Source organism: Microcaecilia unicolor, chromosome 11 (genome assembly GCF_901765095.1).
Source record: "Microcaecilia unicolor chromosome 11, aMicUni1.1, whole genome shotgun sequence".
NCBI lineage: Eukaryota > Metazoa > Chordata > Amphibia > Gymnophiona > Siphonopidae > Microcaecilia > Microcaecilia unicolor.
The window spans coordinates 123,535,849-123,550,812 of NC_044041.1; the positions used below are offsets into that span (position 1 = coordinate 123,535,849).

Below are 14,964 nucleotides of genomic sequence, written 5' to 3' on the forward strand. Positions count from 1 at the left end.
CTTCTCTACATCAGTCTGGCACTGATCTTTCTTTTTATGTTTTTCCCTGCTTTTATCTTCCCTGTGTTTATATCAGCCCATTTGATTTTACCCTCATTCTCCCTTTCTCTCACCTTCTAGTCCTTAGTCTTCTCCTTTTCACATCTCATCTACCTACTGTTTTTTCATATTTCCCTCTCATCCCCTCCAGCACTCCCAGTGCTCCCTCTGTCTCCCCCTCCTCATCTTTTACCCCCTCTCATTTCATCTTCTGTACTCACCCTCTCAGCCCTGACCCTACTTGCCTTTCATCTTCTCACTTGCCCCAGGCCCAACCCTGTCTCTTCTTCTGTCCCTTGCCTAAAAATCATTCTTCTCTTACACTGTACCCCATCTCTTATTGCCTCTCTTTTACCATGTTTTTAATCCCATTTCTGCCTTCTCTCAACCCGTTCAGAAACCTATTCCCTTCCTCTCCTATCCCTCCTCAATACCGCCATTTGTTTTCAATGCTACTCATCTCAACTTTTCCCCACACTTTTATCTTTTTCTTACCCCCATTTTACACCCTCACTCTCGCTCTCCCAACCCATCAACATACCTCCACTTGTACCTAAAAATTGTTAAGTACATGCTATCCCTTAAAAACTTCCAATTTCTCCCATGTGTAATTCCCCACTCTGTTCCCCAAATACTCCCATTGCCACCAAGTTCTAATCATCTTCTGCTCTATTCTCCTTCCCCTCCCCTGAGTCCTAGTCTTCTGCTCTGTTCTCCCTCTCCCCCAGTCCCATCCATTTTCTGCTCTGTTCCCCTTATCCCCCCACCCCCTACTTCCTTGCATCTTGTACTCTGTCCCCCTTATCCCCCACCCCTTAGTGCTATCCATCTTCTATTCTGTTCCCCTCCCCCAAGTCCCATCCATTTTCTGATTTTTTTTTCCAGAGTCTCCTGTCTATTTGATATTTCTTCTGTCAGTTTACCGTCATTCTTTCCATGCTCTTGTACCTGTCCTGCCTCCTGTGTTACTGTGTCTCCTTGTATCCAGCTTCTCCTCCTCTTTTCCCTTTCTCCTGCACCGCCCACCCAGGGCCAGCATCTCTCCCCTGCCCCCTCCCAATGCTGCTGGATCTACTGAGGGAGAAAAAGATGCTGTATCTGCCCCCATCTTTCCAGCCTCCAAGCCCTTTCCCCTTCCCCCTCTCTCACATAGGCACTAAATGGTGGAATGATTTACCAGTTGAAATTAAATGAATTTCTAACTATTTAATATTCCTGACAATTTCTGAAAACTTTTCTCTTTGAAAAATTTCTAAAATAAGTATGTTATCCATCAAATTGTAGTATTTCTGTAAAAGCCTATGAACTTTAGCTAAGTTGCTTTAATGGATCAATCTTTACATCAGTATTTGTATCTGCTTTTACTTAACTGTTGTAAGCCACATAGAGCTGAATAACTGGTATTCAGATTATGTGGGATATAGGAACCAAAATAAACTACCCAATCTCCCATCTACTTTGGCCACCCAAGCGTATCCCTCACGACTACCCCCTTGCTGTCCAGTGGGTCCAGTGTCTTTCTCCCTCTCTTCACCACCACCTCCCTCATTTGAATTCTCTCCTCCCGCTGCTTCCCCCTCCATTTGCTGCAATCTGGCATCTCTCCCCCCACCACCCACGTGATGTAGCATTTATTTTTCCCTCCTCTACCACCCATAGTCCTGTTTCTCTCTCCCTTCCCTCCTCCCTGCGGTCTGGTGTCTTTTACTACCTCCCCTCCCCCCCCCCTCCCCGCTGCATTGCCACTGCACTTCTCTGACTTTCCGGCAGCGCATCAGCTCTCAAAGCAGCCCACCTCGCTGACCCAAGAAACTTCCTTTCTGCAAGCATCCCACCTATGCGGGAACAGGAAGTTGTTTAGAGAGAAAGCTTCCGGGTCCAGCAAAAGGTGAAGCTGCCTTGAGAGCTGATGCTGCTGGAAAGTCAGAGAAGTGCAGCAGGGGGGAGTGAAAGAGGTACCAGACCAGGTGGAAGGATGTCAGCTGGACACTGGGGGTGTCTGAGCCAGGAATGGGGGGCCTGGGCCCCTGACCCCCCCCCCCCCCCCCATGACTACAACCCTGCTATACATTGAGTCATGTAGACATACATGCCTTCTAGGCACCACTCATATTTTACGCACATAACCTCTGGTAATTTTTTTAATGCCTGGAAAATCCTTTTATAAACTTACCCCCTAAAACCTACAGTCTCACTTTTTTGCTGTCTTGTTGATTGTAAGCAGTATCAAATAATCATGGAGGCCATATCCAAAGGGAGCAATCCAGATAGGAGCGACTGTTACCTGGATAACTCCTGCTGACTAGGCCAAACTGGGATATCTATAGCAGCAGTTACCTGAATAGTGACGCTGAATATCTGGGCAGAGTCCGGGCAGAGCTGGGAGTTAGTGACAATATTCAGGCCACTAACTGGTGGTTAACTGTCCAGATAAATTTAGGACAGCAAAAAAGCTGATTGTCGCTGGTACCAAGATAAGCCCTGGCAGCCAGATTATACCCAGGTATTCAGTGCTACTATCGAGGTATGGCTGGCACTAAATATTGGTGTTATAAAGCCTACAGCGACAAGATTTTGAAAAATGCTGACAGCTGCTGCAGAATATTGTCCTGCAGGCTTTTGGGCCTAAGGTCATTCTTATTAATACGTTGTCAGAGCTGCTGCTTAATTAGTTATGCTGTGGGTATTGCTGCTCCTTGAAACAGGGAAAAGATGTTCTTATATCAGGGGCTATTTTTATAGCAGGAATTAGTTTTATGGTAGCAGTGTTGATTGACTGGCTTTCCTCAGAACAAAGTCTTCCTCTGATCAGCACAGACATACTGTATAATAGCCGCAGATGTGGGTCATTTTGATCTGGGTATCACTTGCAGTTCTAAGGTCTCCTCTTACCTCGAGATTTGTAATGTTGGGAGGGACACTCTGTCTCTTGTCTCCACAGATGCCCCTGTCTCGGAGCTGCATGATCTGTTGTGTAAGAAGCTCCAGCAGTGTTCAGTGCTCTTTGATTTCCTGGACTGTGTGGCAGACCTGAAGGGGAAGGAGATCAAACGGGCAGCTCTCAACGAGCTGGTGGAATGTATTGCCACGAGCCGTGGCATCCTCATTGAGCCAGTCTACCCAGAGATTATCAAAATGGTGAGGGTTAGATCCTGTTTTCACCTCAAACCCTCTATGTGAAATTCTATTGAGAGTCACAGAACTGAGACACTTGCAGACCCGGGTTCTAATTCAACCACTAGCATGTGTGTGGCCGGTGTTATAGCTGCTATTCCCATCATGCATGATGTGTGAGCAACCACTCCTTTGTCTTGAGAGCGAGTGCCTTCCTTCACTGTCACCTTTTCCCCCAGATCTCTGGCAATATTTTCCGAACCCTCCCTCCCAGTGAGAACCCCGAGTTTGACCCAGAAGAAGATGAGCCAAACCTAGAACCATCCTGGCCCCACCTGCAGGTAACAGAGGGTGTGAATGTGCATGGTGAGGCAAGTGATATCCCTCTGGTGCTGCCTGTGGGGGTTTTATGCCTTTTCTCTCTCGTTTGCAGCTGGTTTATGAGTTTTTCCTGCGCTTCCTGGAGAGTCCAGATTTCCAACCCTCGGTGGCTAAGAGATATGTGGACCAGAAGTTTGTTATGATGGTGAGTCTGATTAGATCTTATCACAGACGCAAGGATGTCTTTCTGTGCTTCCTTTCTATGTGTGTATCTCTTGTTTTGTCTTGGGTTGGCCCAATTATCAGGAAAGACTAGGCAATTGCCTAGGGAAATAGCTGGGGGGGGGGGGGGGGAGAGAGCAGCTGCAATACATCCCGACAAACACTCAAACTACAGGAGGTACTTGTCCCAGCAGATATGGTACGCATCTGCAGTAGCCCATCTACCCAGATTATTCTGGGAGTGGTGGTGTTGGGGGGAGTGTAAGAGCCTAAAGATCAATTGGAGAGGAGCACAAAGCAGTAAACCTGCCTATCCTCTCACTGATTTCTCTGTATATTATAACAAGTTCTTTTACCACAAAAGTTAGAAAGATGCTCTCCCACCTTGATTACTGGAACATAGTTCATTTGGGACTCCCTAAGCAATCTCTGAGACACAGTCAGTGCAGAACACTGCTACAGATCTAATTTTGAATAGCTCAAGATGGGAGAGAGCAGCACCATTTCTTGAACGATTGAGCAGGTGCTAGTTTCAGCCAGAGTTTTGTTTAAATGATTATCCCTTGTTTTTAAGGGCATATGTGGTCTAGCCTAGAGGTTCTCAACTGTTTTGGTTGTATGGATCCTTTATGATGCATCAAAGAGTTCAGGGGGCCAGCAGCCAGCATGTTGTCTTGCACCACTCTTTCCAGACCCTTCACCCCTCAGCCCGTCAAGCTTGTTCCCCCTGCCCCCCTCTCTCCCCTCCCCCCCCCCCCCCCCCCCCCCCCTTCACCAGTCCCCAGCAGTAGTCTGTTCTTCCCCTTCCCCCAGCAGTCGCAGTCTCTTCCTCTCTCCCTCCTCTCTTCTCTACCCTCTCTTTCTTCTCTCTCTTCTCTTTCTCTCTCCCTCCTCTTCCCCTCTCTCTCTTCTCTCTTCTCTCTCTCTTTCTCTCTCATCTCTCCCTCTCTTTCTCTCTCCCTCTCTCCCTCTCTCTCTCTCTCTCCTTTCTCTCTCCTCTCTCTCTCTCTCTCTCTCTCTCTTTCTCTCTCCCTCTCTCCCTCTCTTTCTCTCTCTCTCTCTCCCTCTCTCTCCCCACAGCCAGCAGATAACTGATGCTGTTTTCCACCATCTTTTTAACTTCTGCTGATCCCTCTTTTACAACAATCTCTCTATTCTTTTATTTTCCCCTTTGCTCTGTGTCCTGCAGACCCCCAAGGTCTACAGATCACGGGTTGGGATCCATTGATCTAACTCCTTTTTATATTTGAAATTTGATAGAGGTTCACTCCCCTCCCAGGACACTGCTTCTGTTAGGATGAACGTATCATAACTTGTTTTCCAAACTGTGCCAGTTGTTTATGATCCATAGTAGATTATTCTGGGGTGTGGCCCCTTTTACACTGCAATAATCTACTTCTTGTTTCACATATGGAAGGTTCTTATTTGGGTTCTTTGCAGTAGAGAATGACATGGGGGCAGGGACAGAGGGGACGGGGTGGGGATGGGGACAGAGCCCATGAGGACGGGGACAAACTTTGTCCCCGTGTCACTTTCTACTTTGAAGCCTGTTAATGAACTGGACTGTTATTTATGTTTGATTGATGCAGACGACAGTATTTTTATTTTTTGGAAAAACAAGCAAACCTGCTGGCCACAGCTAGCAAAATTTGCATGGGGATGCTGTTCATCCTGCTACCAGCACATCTTCTAAGAAAACATCTTCTATTGCAGGAGAGACTGTGGAAGACAGGAGAGCTAAACTGAATCCTGAGATCGTTGATGATTTTCTTATTCATCCACAGATTAAAAAAATCATAACAGTGCTTCATAGGACATATTTCTTCCCTCTAGGGCATACAGAGCGGGTTGTATTTTGTACCCCTGGACATTTTAACAGGATAGATTAAGATTCCTTGGGGTAGTAGAAACCAGCTGTTGTTGGGGTTGGAAGGGTCGAGGGTGGTGTTGATGGGAGGGTTTATTATAATTGCTTATTGTTATTATTGTTTTCTATTTGCAATTTATACACAGCAGTTGCATAGCATATTGTTCCTTAATATACTTTAATAAAAAGATTTAAGTATAAAATCATAAGTGTTCGAGGCTTCTACAGATGAGAACAGAGCCGACAGGGACAGAGCCTGTTGGGACGGGTCAGGGACAGGACGGGGATGGGGACAGAGACAGAATCCAAGGTGATGGGACAGGGACAAATTTTATCCCCGTGTCATTCTCTATTTTGCAGTCGACTTAAAGCATTTTTCTTAGGTTATTCTGGTAACTTCTGTTTGGGTATTTATTAATTGTAATTGTTTCTAGTCATAAATGGCTGCTTCTGCAGTTTGTTTGGGGAATATTTGATACTCAGTAACTGCAGAAATGATCATTAAAATTAAGTCTTAACCTTTATTTCATTTTGTTCAAAGAAAATACAATGGTTTTGTATCATTTTATTTTTTGTGTATTACATGTTTTGCATTGTTTTGCTTTTTTTTATATTTTTATGAACTTATCATCTGCCTTGAGCTATATTGATAATCTCCTTAACAAAATTGATGCATTATTTTATTTTAATTTGATAGCACTCCTTACTAGCTTACTCATGAAGTGATATATAAAGTTATAAAAACATACAATTGTACCCAACTAATTTATTATCTTAACATTTTAACTACCTACCCTGAATCTGTGACTATCAGTGGCTCAGAAGAAGCCCAGCAACCCTGCAGATTTGTTGTCATTTGCAGGTTCAGAGAGTATGAACAAAGCTGATTTTCCCCAAATTATTACTGAACTGTATCCTAAAGACAACACTGAGGAGATATCCCAGGGACAAGACTGGATGTCTCTGCCAGCTTGCATGATCTCTCTCTCTCTCCCAGAAACCCTCCACCATTACCTGAGCTATAAATACAAGGGCTTATTTTGGGCAGCACTGTCTTTAAGCTGCTTGCGTGACTCAGCCAGGGTGAGTGGGCACAGGAGATGAACGCTCACAGGCATGCCACGACTGCACCCCTCCTGCGCCCCCTCACATCTTCGTTGCCATGTCTGTGACGTTCTCTCAGCGCTGTGAAAGAAGCTGCTGCCTGGTTTGCAGAAAAACTTACAGGGGCCTGTGTTGAAGAGATTTTTGTCTTGTGTTTTCTGTATGTGTCTGCTTCTCAACCCCCCCCCCCCCCCCCCCCCAATAGCATTTGTGTTTTGGTGTACTGTCCACATCAAATTTTCAGGGTATGTAAGGGAGTCCAGGAGGATCCCGATAGGGCTATTGTTTTGGGACTCCACCTATTTATACAGATGCATGCATGACCCAGAAATTAGGATCATTTAGCTCTGCATGGCACTTGGATTTTTTTGTGAATTTTATAGTTACCTGTCTGTCCCACCCTACTACTACTACTACGGCTGTCTCTGCTGCAACCAAAAACTCTTCAGCTCTGGCAGAATTTGGAGTGGTGCAGACTCCCGGCTATTCTTCCAGCTCTTAAGGACATCACAGAGGGCAGAAGTAGGAGTAGGAACAGGGTCTCTCACACTTTCTTCTTCTCTGGTCCCAGATCCCCATTTGCTAATGTGCATGGCTATGGTTACAGTTTAATATACTTGTTATACGGCCTCTCGTAGGGACGTAACAAGGCGGTTGTACAAACTAAAAAACACATCAAAATCAAAGAAAAAGGAACTCCATTTATAATAGAAAAGAGAGTAAAAGACCAGTTGCACTTAGTAAAAGAGGTAAAAATAAAAACTATAAATCCATCCATTCATACAAAACAAATCGGAATTTAGGAGTTTCCGACAGTCTCATCACGGCCCAGTCTATCGCCAGAGGCCTTTTTGCAAATTGGGGTTTTTAATGTGGCCTTAAATTTGGGGAAAGAGAGTTCGAGGTGAAGAAGGGCAAGCAATGCATTCCACAGCGAAGGCGCAGTACTGTAGAACTCGCAGTTTCTTGTAGAGTCAAGTCAACTGATGGAATGTGTAAATGACAGATAACGATTGCAAAATCTTGGTGGAACATATGGTATAACAGATGAAGAAAGGGAATATGGAGGACCTTATGAATCAGATTAAGAATTTTATACTGAATGTGGTAGAAAACTGGGACCCTTCTCTATTGGGTGTATGACAGGGCATGCACAAACACACGTATGTGCAGACAGACTACAGGCACACCACTAGTAATAATCACATGTAAAAATTTAACAGAGCCCTAAAGAAGGGACCAACTTCAGCTGCTTGAGAACTCATTTTACAGGGATTTTTTTTTTTTTTTTTGCTGTCTGAAAGTGCCTGTTTCTGTTTGTCTCTCTGCTATAACTTTCTTTCTCCCTTCCCTCTCTATCTCTGCCTCCCCTCCCCCTCCAGCTTCTGGAGCTCTTTGATAGTGAAGACCCCAGAGAGAGGGAATACCTGAAGACCATCCTCCACCGAGTCTATGGCAAGTTCCTGGGCCTGAGGGCTTATATCAGGAAGCAGTGCAGCAATATATTTCTCAGGTGAGTGGTGCCTGTGGCAGCCACCTCTGCTCTCATACCCTAGTGTCTTGTGACTGTGCTTGTTGGCACTGTGGAGAGAAACTGAAATTTAAGCAGAGCAAATCTTATTCTTGATTTTATTATTTAAAATTTTTTTAAAGAAGTTTACCTTTAGCTCCTCAAAACATTAACAGCTGGTACCTCACCCAACTGGTTTATGCCTCCTTTGCAGGCGCATTGCAGTCTAATTTATTTATGAGGGCCTCTGACGTAAAGAAGGCAGTTCTATAAGTGTGCGTGCATTTGGACAACTAGATGGCACATATGTGGTGCCTGCTCAAAAAGCAGTGGCTCCCCAGCACTGTTGCCTCTAAGGTAAGCAGGAGTCCTCCATCTAGTCCTGCCACTGGGGGGTGCTGTTTCACAATCATCTTTAGTAGTGAGACACAGGCAAGCTCTGCAAGACTCCTGGAAACCTGCCTGTCCCTGGTGATAGAAAGCACAATATTGATGCACCGACCCTTCCCTCCCCCACCCCTGGAAGCAATGCAGTTGGAGGACTCCCGCTTAGCTTTGAGGGAACAGTGCTCCCTAGCCAGTCGGGTTTTCGGGATATCCACAGTGAATAGTCATGACAGAGATTTGTTTGTACTGTCTCCACAGCATGCAAATCTCTCTCATGAATATTCACTGTGGATATCCTGAAAACCTGACTGGCTAGGGAGCTCAGAGGCCAGATTTAGGAACCACTGCTTTAAAGGAAAGATGTCTACTTTCCGTGGTAGAATATTAGCGAAACAGGTAAAATATGTTCCTGTAATTTAGACGCAAGCTCTTACATCAGTCATAGAGCGGGCATAGTGTTTGTACCTTAATTGCTGAAACACATGTGTAAAATTATAGTAGTCTAATATTTAGGGGTCCTTTTACAAAACTGTGGCAAAAGGGGGCCTGTGCTGGCATCAGCGCATGTTTTCGACATGTGCTGAGGCCCCCTTTTGCTGCAGCGGGTAAAAGGCAAGTCTGTTTTTTTTTTTAAAGAAATGGCCGGCCATTTTGGGGGGGAGGGGGAGCACTTATCGAACCCATTGAAGTGGCAGTAAGGGCTCCTGTGCTAACCCGGCGGTAACCGGGCATATTTTTGCAGCGCTGGAAATGGCACTCGCTGGGGGAGGGAACTACTGCCTGACTGATGCAGTAGTCCGGTGGTACTTCCCTTTTAGCGAGTGGTAAGCCCATGTTGGGCTTACCACTGTTCAGGGGTGTAGCTGCTATGGGGCCACGGGGGCCTGGGCCCCCCTTGCTGGCGACCCTCTCAACTCCCCCCCCTCCCGCCACCCGCCTGCTACCTTTGCTGGCGGGGTACCCCAACCCCCGCCAGCCGAAGTCTTCCTTCGTTTGGTTTGTGACTGAGTCTGATGTACGTGCAGGACATCAGACTCACAGAAACAGAACGAAGCCCTGCAGATCGCAAGGCTTCGTTCTGTTTCTGTGAGTCTGACATCCTGCACGTACGTCAGTCTCAGTCAGAAACCAAACGAAGGAAGAAGACTTCGGTTGGCGGGGTTGGAGTCCTCCGCCAGCAAAGGTAGGCAACGGCGGGCGGGGGGTCGAGAGGGTCATCGGCAGGGGGGGATCAAAGTTGTTGGAGGTGTCGGCAATGGTGGGGGGGGTCGGTGTCAGCAATGGCGGACGGGGGGGGGGGGCTAAAATGTGCCCCCTCACCTCGCCTCTGGACCCCCCTACCGTTGAAGTCTGGCTACGCCCCTGCCGCTGCTGCATAAAAGGGCCCCTTATTCATTTATTAGGGGTGGGCATTTAGTGCACTATTAATGCGATTTTAATTTTTTTTAATGTTAACTATGATTTTAACTACTGTGTCTGAAACTGCAGATGATGAAGAAAACCTTGGTCCATATTCTCCAGTGTCTTTTGTTAGGGGGCTGTACATGAAATTAAAGGTGGTATAGTAGCCAAATCGAATGAAAGTTTCAATTACTCACCTTTCCATCAAAGTAGTAAGCTAAGTCAGCAGCTGAGGGCTGATGTACCATAAATTCATGGGACGGGCAGATTTGTCAGTCAAAGTCTGATGAATCGGAAAGAGCTTTATTGAATTAGGAGCAGTGGGTAATTTGTGCTGAAAGTCAAGACAACCATAAAGGAGAGAATGAAGGGAAAGTTTTTAATGATTAGGGCCTCTACCTTTCTGGTTATGGATTGGAGTAGCTCATCTTCAGAATTAGTAAGATGTAGAGACAGTTTAGTCACCCTTCAAGGGGCTCTGCTCAGACAGATGGTAGTAGGGTGGGAGAACATGGGTGAAGTGGAAGAACAGTGAGTTAAGCTAAAGGGAGCTATTATAATGTCAACAAATCTCTGTCAGTAAGAAAAGGAAGCAATACATTTTCTCCAAAGAAGTGGCTGAAAGAATAAAGGCAAAACATTAGAATTCCTAAAAATAGAAAGGATCCCAAAAAGAGGAAGATGGAGAAGAATTCCTGGCAAAAGCTGAAAGGTACATAAGAAGATAACGTGTAATACTGGACAGACCAAACCCAATGTCGTGCCTCCAATATCAGCCAGTCAAAGTCACAAGTACAGGACAGGAGGCATGTTTTGAGTGGGATTAGGATGGGCCCAAAATTAGGATGTCTTTCAGTGATGATGGAACAGGAAGAAATGTCAAAGGCAAAAAAAAAAAAAGAGGACGTTTTTATCTAGACGTGTTTCAGTCGTGTCCAGGGTACAAAAAGTGCCCTGACTGAGCATCTGACCGCTGGAGGGATGAAGGCATGACCTTTCCTTAATCTTCCAGTGGTTACTGACCCTCTCCCACACCCCTAAAGTGGGAAAGTGACAGCTTCAGGTATTATGGCCATTCCTAATTGAGCAACAAGCATTGGTTACCAATATACTCTCATATTAAATTCAAAATAGCCTGTATGGTCTTCAGATGTCTGGTGGGTGAAAACGTAGTTTGTCCTTCAAATTACTGGATTTTATTATCAGAAAGGGGTGCATCTCAGCTAGTTTTTAGATCCTTGATGTTTCCGAGTTTCAGGGGAATTAAGGTTAAAACTGTTTATTTAATTCTTTTCAATACTTGGGAGTTAAGTTATGGATTAATTTACATTATCAGATTAGATCTATCAATTCTTATTTACAATTTAGGAAGCAACTGAAAACTGTATTATTCTCAGAGATAAATAAGGTATATGTAAGGTTTGTAATTCCATCTGATTGTGGTGCTTCTTATGCTGTGATCCACAGTGAATTCTTTTGGAGATACTGCAGAATATAAACTGAGAATAGAATAGAATAAGTAGCCTAGTGGTCAGTGCAGTGGACTTTGAACAATGGGACCCAGGTGTAACGCCCTCTTTAGCTCTTTTATTTCTGTACAAACATATGAGTCCTCCTGAAACATACAAATACCTACTGTACCTGAATTTGTGACACCTGCAAGCGCGATGGCTATTGTAGTGGTATTGTAGTGGTACCTTTAGGTGCAGCAGGTTTTTTTTTTAATCTGTTCCTGGAGGGATCACAATAACATATTAAAAAAAAAAAATTAAGTTGGGATTTGTACACGAGTCCTGTTTAAAGTTCTGCACTGACCACCAGGCTGCCCTTCTGCTCTGCAGGGACGTCTATGTGGCCATTTTTGTACAAATGATGCCAGATGTTTTTGTGCCTGTTTTTTTGGCGGCCATATTTTGGACATTTCATTTTGGAAAGTGGCTGTTTATTTTGGACGTTTTCAGTGCAAGAACATCCTTCTCATGTATTTTTGAACAGGAAATCCCAACGTTTTTCCTGTTCAGAAATGGCTGTGGGATGAACATTTTTTTGGACATTATGAGCAGGGTGTCCCAATTCTGACTTAGATGTTCTTTTGAAAATGCCCCTCCGCGTATGTTACCTAGGAGGGGAAGCCTGAAGAAAACAGACTTGCCGACCTGAACCATGTATACCTTGGAGGAAAGGAGAAACGGGTGACATGATACTGATGTTCAAAATATTTGAAAGGTATTAATCCGCAAACAAACCTTTTCCGGAGACAGGAAGGCAGTAGAACTAGAGGGCATGAATTGAGGTTGAAGGGGGGCAGAGTAATGTCAGGAAGTATTTTTTCATGGAGAGGGTGGTGGATACATGGAATGGCCACCCGTGGGAGGTGGTGGAGATGAAAACAGTAATGGAATTCAAACGTGTGGGATAAACACGAATCCTGTTTAGAAGAAATGGAACCACGGAATCTTAGCAGAGTTTGGGTGGCAACACCGATAATTGGGAAGCAAAACCAATGCTGGGCAGGCTTCTACGGCCTATGCCCTGATCGTGACTGAATAGATGGGCTGGAGTGTAAATTTTAAGGGGCTTCGATGTTTGTTAGCTTCAGAACTTTTAGTACAAGAAGAGTGCTGGGCAGACTTCTAAGATCTGTGCCCTGAGAATAGCAAGGACACAGGTATACATATAAAGTATCACATACCATGTAAAATGAGTTTATCTTTTAGATCTATTAGATTGTAAGCTCTTTGAGCAGGAACTGTCTTTCTTCTATGTTTGTGCAGCACTGCGTATGCCTTGTAGCGCTATAGAAATGCTAAATAGTAGTAGAAGTAGGGCTGACTGGATTGTACAGGTGGCCGTCATTTACTATGTTACTCTCCAGTTTGGATTATATTGCTTTTCAGAATGTGAATAATAATTTTTAAAAAGTTTTAAAAAGGCATGGGATAAATATGGAAGATGCCTAGAGGCAAGAGGATGGAAACAAAGCACTGTACAGAGTAGCAGTTTCAACACCTTGCTGAGCTTGGTCTTTATCTGTTGTCATTTACTCTTACATCTCGTTGCCACCAGAGGGCAGCAGAATCACAATGAAATGAGGATATTCTACCGTGAATAACCTATACTTGGACTATGACCCTTAGGGCCAATCTTTCTCTTTCTGTGGGACTCGCTTGTCTTTGCTGTTCAGAAGGGCCAATGCTCAGAACCTAACGCTGGCACCAGAGGCAGTTAACACCGGCATTAGGATGTGCAGAATGTGCTAATGTTTCAGCACTAAATGCATGTAAATAGTCATTCAGTATGCCACAGCAATGGTTTAGAAAAAAAAAAAGCTCTCGGGTGTGTTTAGCCAATCCCAGGGCAGCATTGAGGGTTGGTTGAGAGACGTTTCTAGCAGCACACACCAACCCGACCACCCTGCCCCAGGTGGACTTTCCCCTTAGTCACCACTGGCCCTGGTGGTCTAGTGGAATTCCCCCCCCCCCCCCCCCCAAACCCCTCTACATACCTTGCATAGGAGGCAGAAGGGATGGCTATTCCCTCCTGCCTTTGGGCACGCCATCTTCAAAATGCCAGAGCCCCGCCCCTGTCCAGTGCATCCTGGGATGTACTGGGAGCTCCCTGATCAGGGCCCAGCCAGGGAGGGGGGAACCACAGGACCACCAGGGATTCTTTTAGGTTTCTGGGTGTGGACTGGGAGGGGTCCATCGGACCATCGAAGATTTTTTAGGTTTGGGGGGGGGGGGTTGGGGTTCAGGGAAGGAGTTTGGGAGGAAGGGGCCTGCGGCATGCAGCACAGCGTGCTTCATTTTGTTGTTTTGACTTTCTTGTCAGTGCCTGAGCCAATCAGCACACAGGCACTGAGAAGAAATTAACCAAGAGTAATGAGCAACAAATTACTGCTGTGAGTTTGATGCAGCATGAATTTGCATTCTCATTACTTTGAGCATGCTGCGCTGTTTTTCCTGCTTTGGACTCGTTGTAGAGTACCCTCTACTGCAGATCTTTTAAGCATCCCCTCCAGAGGGTCCTTGTTGGGTTATATTCGAGTCTCTTGACTTGTTCTGGGGGGGGGGGGGGGGGGATCAGGTTTTACTGTTAGCTTCTGAAGGGCCGCAGCTTTTGTAGTTCTGGTGTTTTCTTAAGGAAATCAAGAATTCCAGATTCATATATGCAGTGGAGGGAAAATCAGCAGTGTGTCAGCCTGTCCTGTTACTGTACTGACACACCTGAATGGCTGACAAGTTTTTTTTACGTAGCTTTGCGAGTAAATCGTTCAAGTACTTCTCATAGTTCATAATAATACTTGGAATAACTATCTACTCCCTGCTTTTTACCACTAGCTGCACCCACTTAACTGTTAAAGCATTAGAAAACAACTTGACACAGTAGGTACAATCCTTGCTCAGGACTGAATGTTTGAAACAGGCTTACGTCAACATTGAGCTAGTTGCATGACCCACACAGTGCTATTTGTGATGTCACAAGTGGGGGAGGACACAGCACACGCTTCTCTGTCTTTTTTCACTCTGCAGAACTGACAAGCCGATTCTCAAAACCTACCACCGGCAGTAAGTCCAGTTAACGCAGGAATAGTACTGCACAGCATGCTCAGAGGACTTTCGTGCAGGAAACATGTGCAGCAGAGATGGCTGCACATTGTATTTAAATTTAGTCAAACGTATGTTTGCTATGTTGCTATGCCTTCCCAATGCTCAGAAAACAGCGCACAAAGAAACCCTGCTATTACCACTGGAAAAATAACGCCAGCTCAGAGCTGGTGTTTGAAGAGGATTTCTTTTGATTTCCAGTTTCAAATCTGCTGGTTTTGATTTCGTTTAGAAGTGGAAGAAAAGGCCGTGCAAGCCTTTAAGCACCGGTGCTGAGAAACAAATATGCGCGAGTCCAAACAAACCTGAAAGCGAAAGCACGCATTGCTGCCCATTTTCCGAGCTTATATATAAGCCTTCCAAGTTTTAAAATAGAAATTGAAAAGCTTATA

At 45.1% G+C, this 14,964-nt stretch overlaps 1 protein-coding gene across 1 annotated transcript in view; it reads left to right on the forward strand.

The window, feature by feature from the left end:
• The window catches only part of PPP2R5B (protein phosphatase 2 regulatory subunit B'beta), a 47,769-nt gene that overhangs the window by 18,414 nt on the left and 14,391 nt on the right, over positions 1 to 14,964 (forward strand). The window contains exons 2-5 of the mRNA XM_030217747.1: positions 2,981 to 3,177; positions 3,393 to 3,494; positions 3,587 to 3,679; positions 8,050 to 8,180. Coding sequence (XP_030073607.1) covers positions 2,981 to 3,177; positions 3,393 to 3,494; positions 3,587 to 3,679; positions 8,050 to 8,180 — 523 coding nt within the window. The remainder of the gene's footprint in view (positions 1 to 2,980; positions 3,178 to 3,392; positions 3,495 to 3,586; positions 3,680 to 8,049; positions 8,181 to 14,964) is intronic.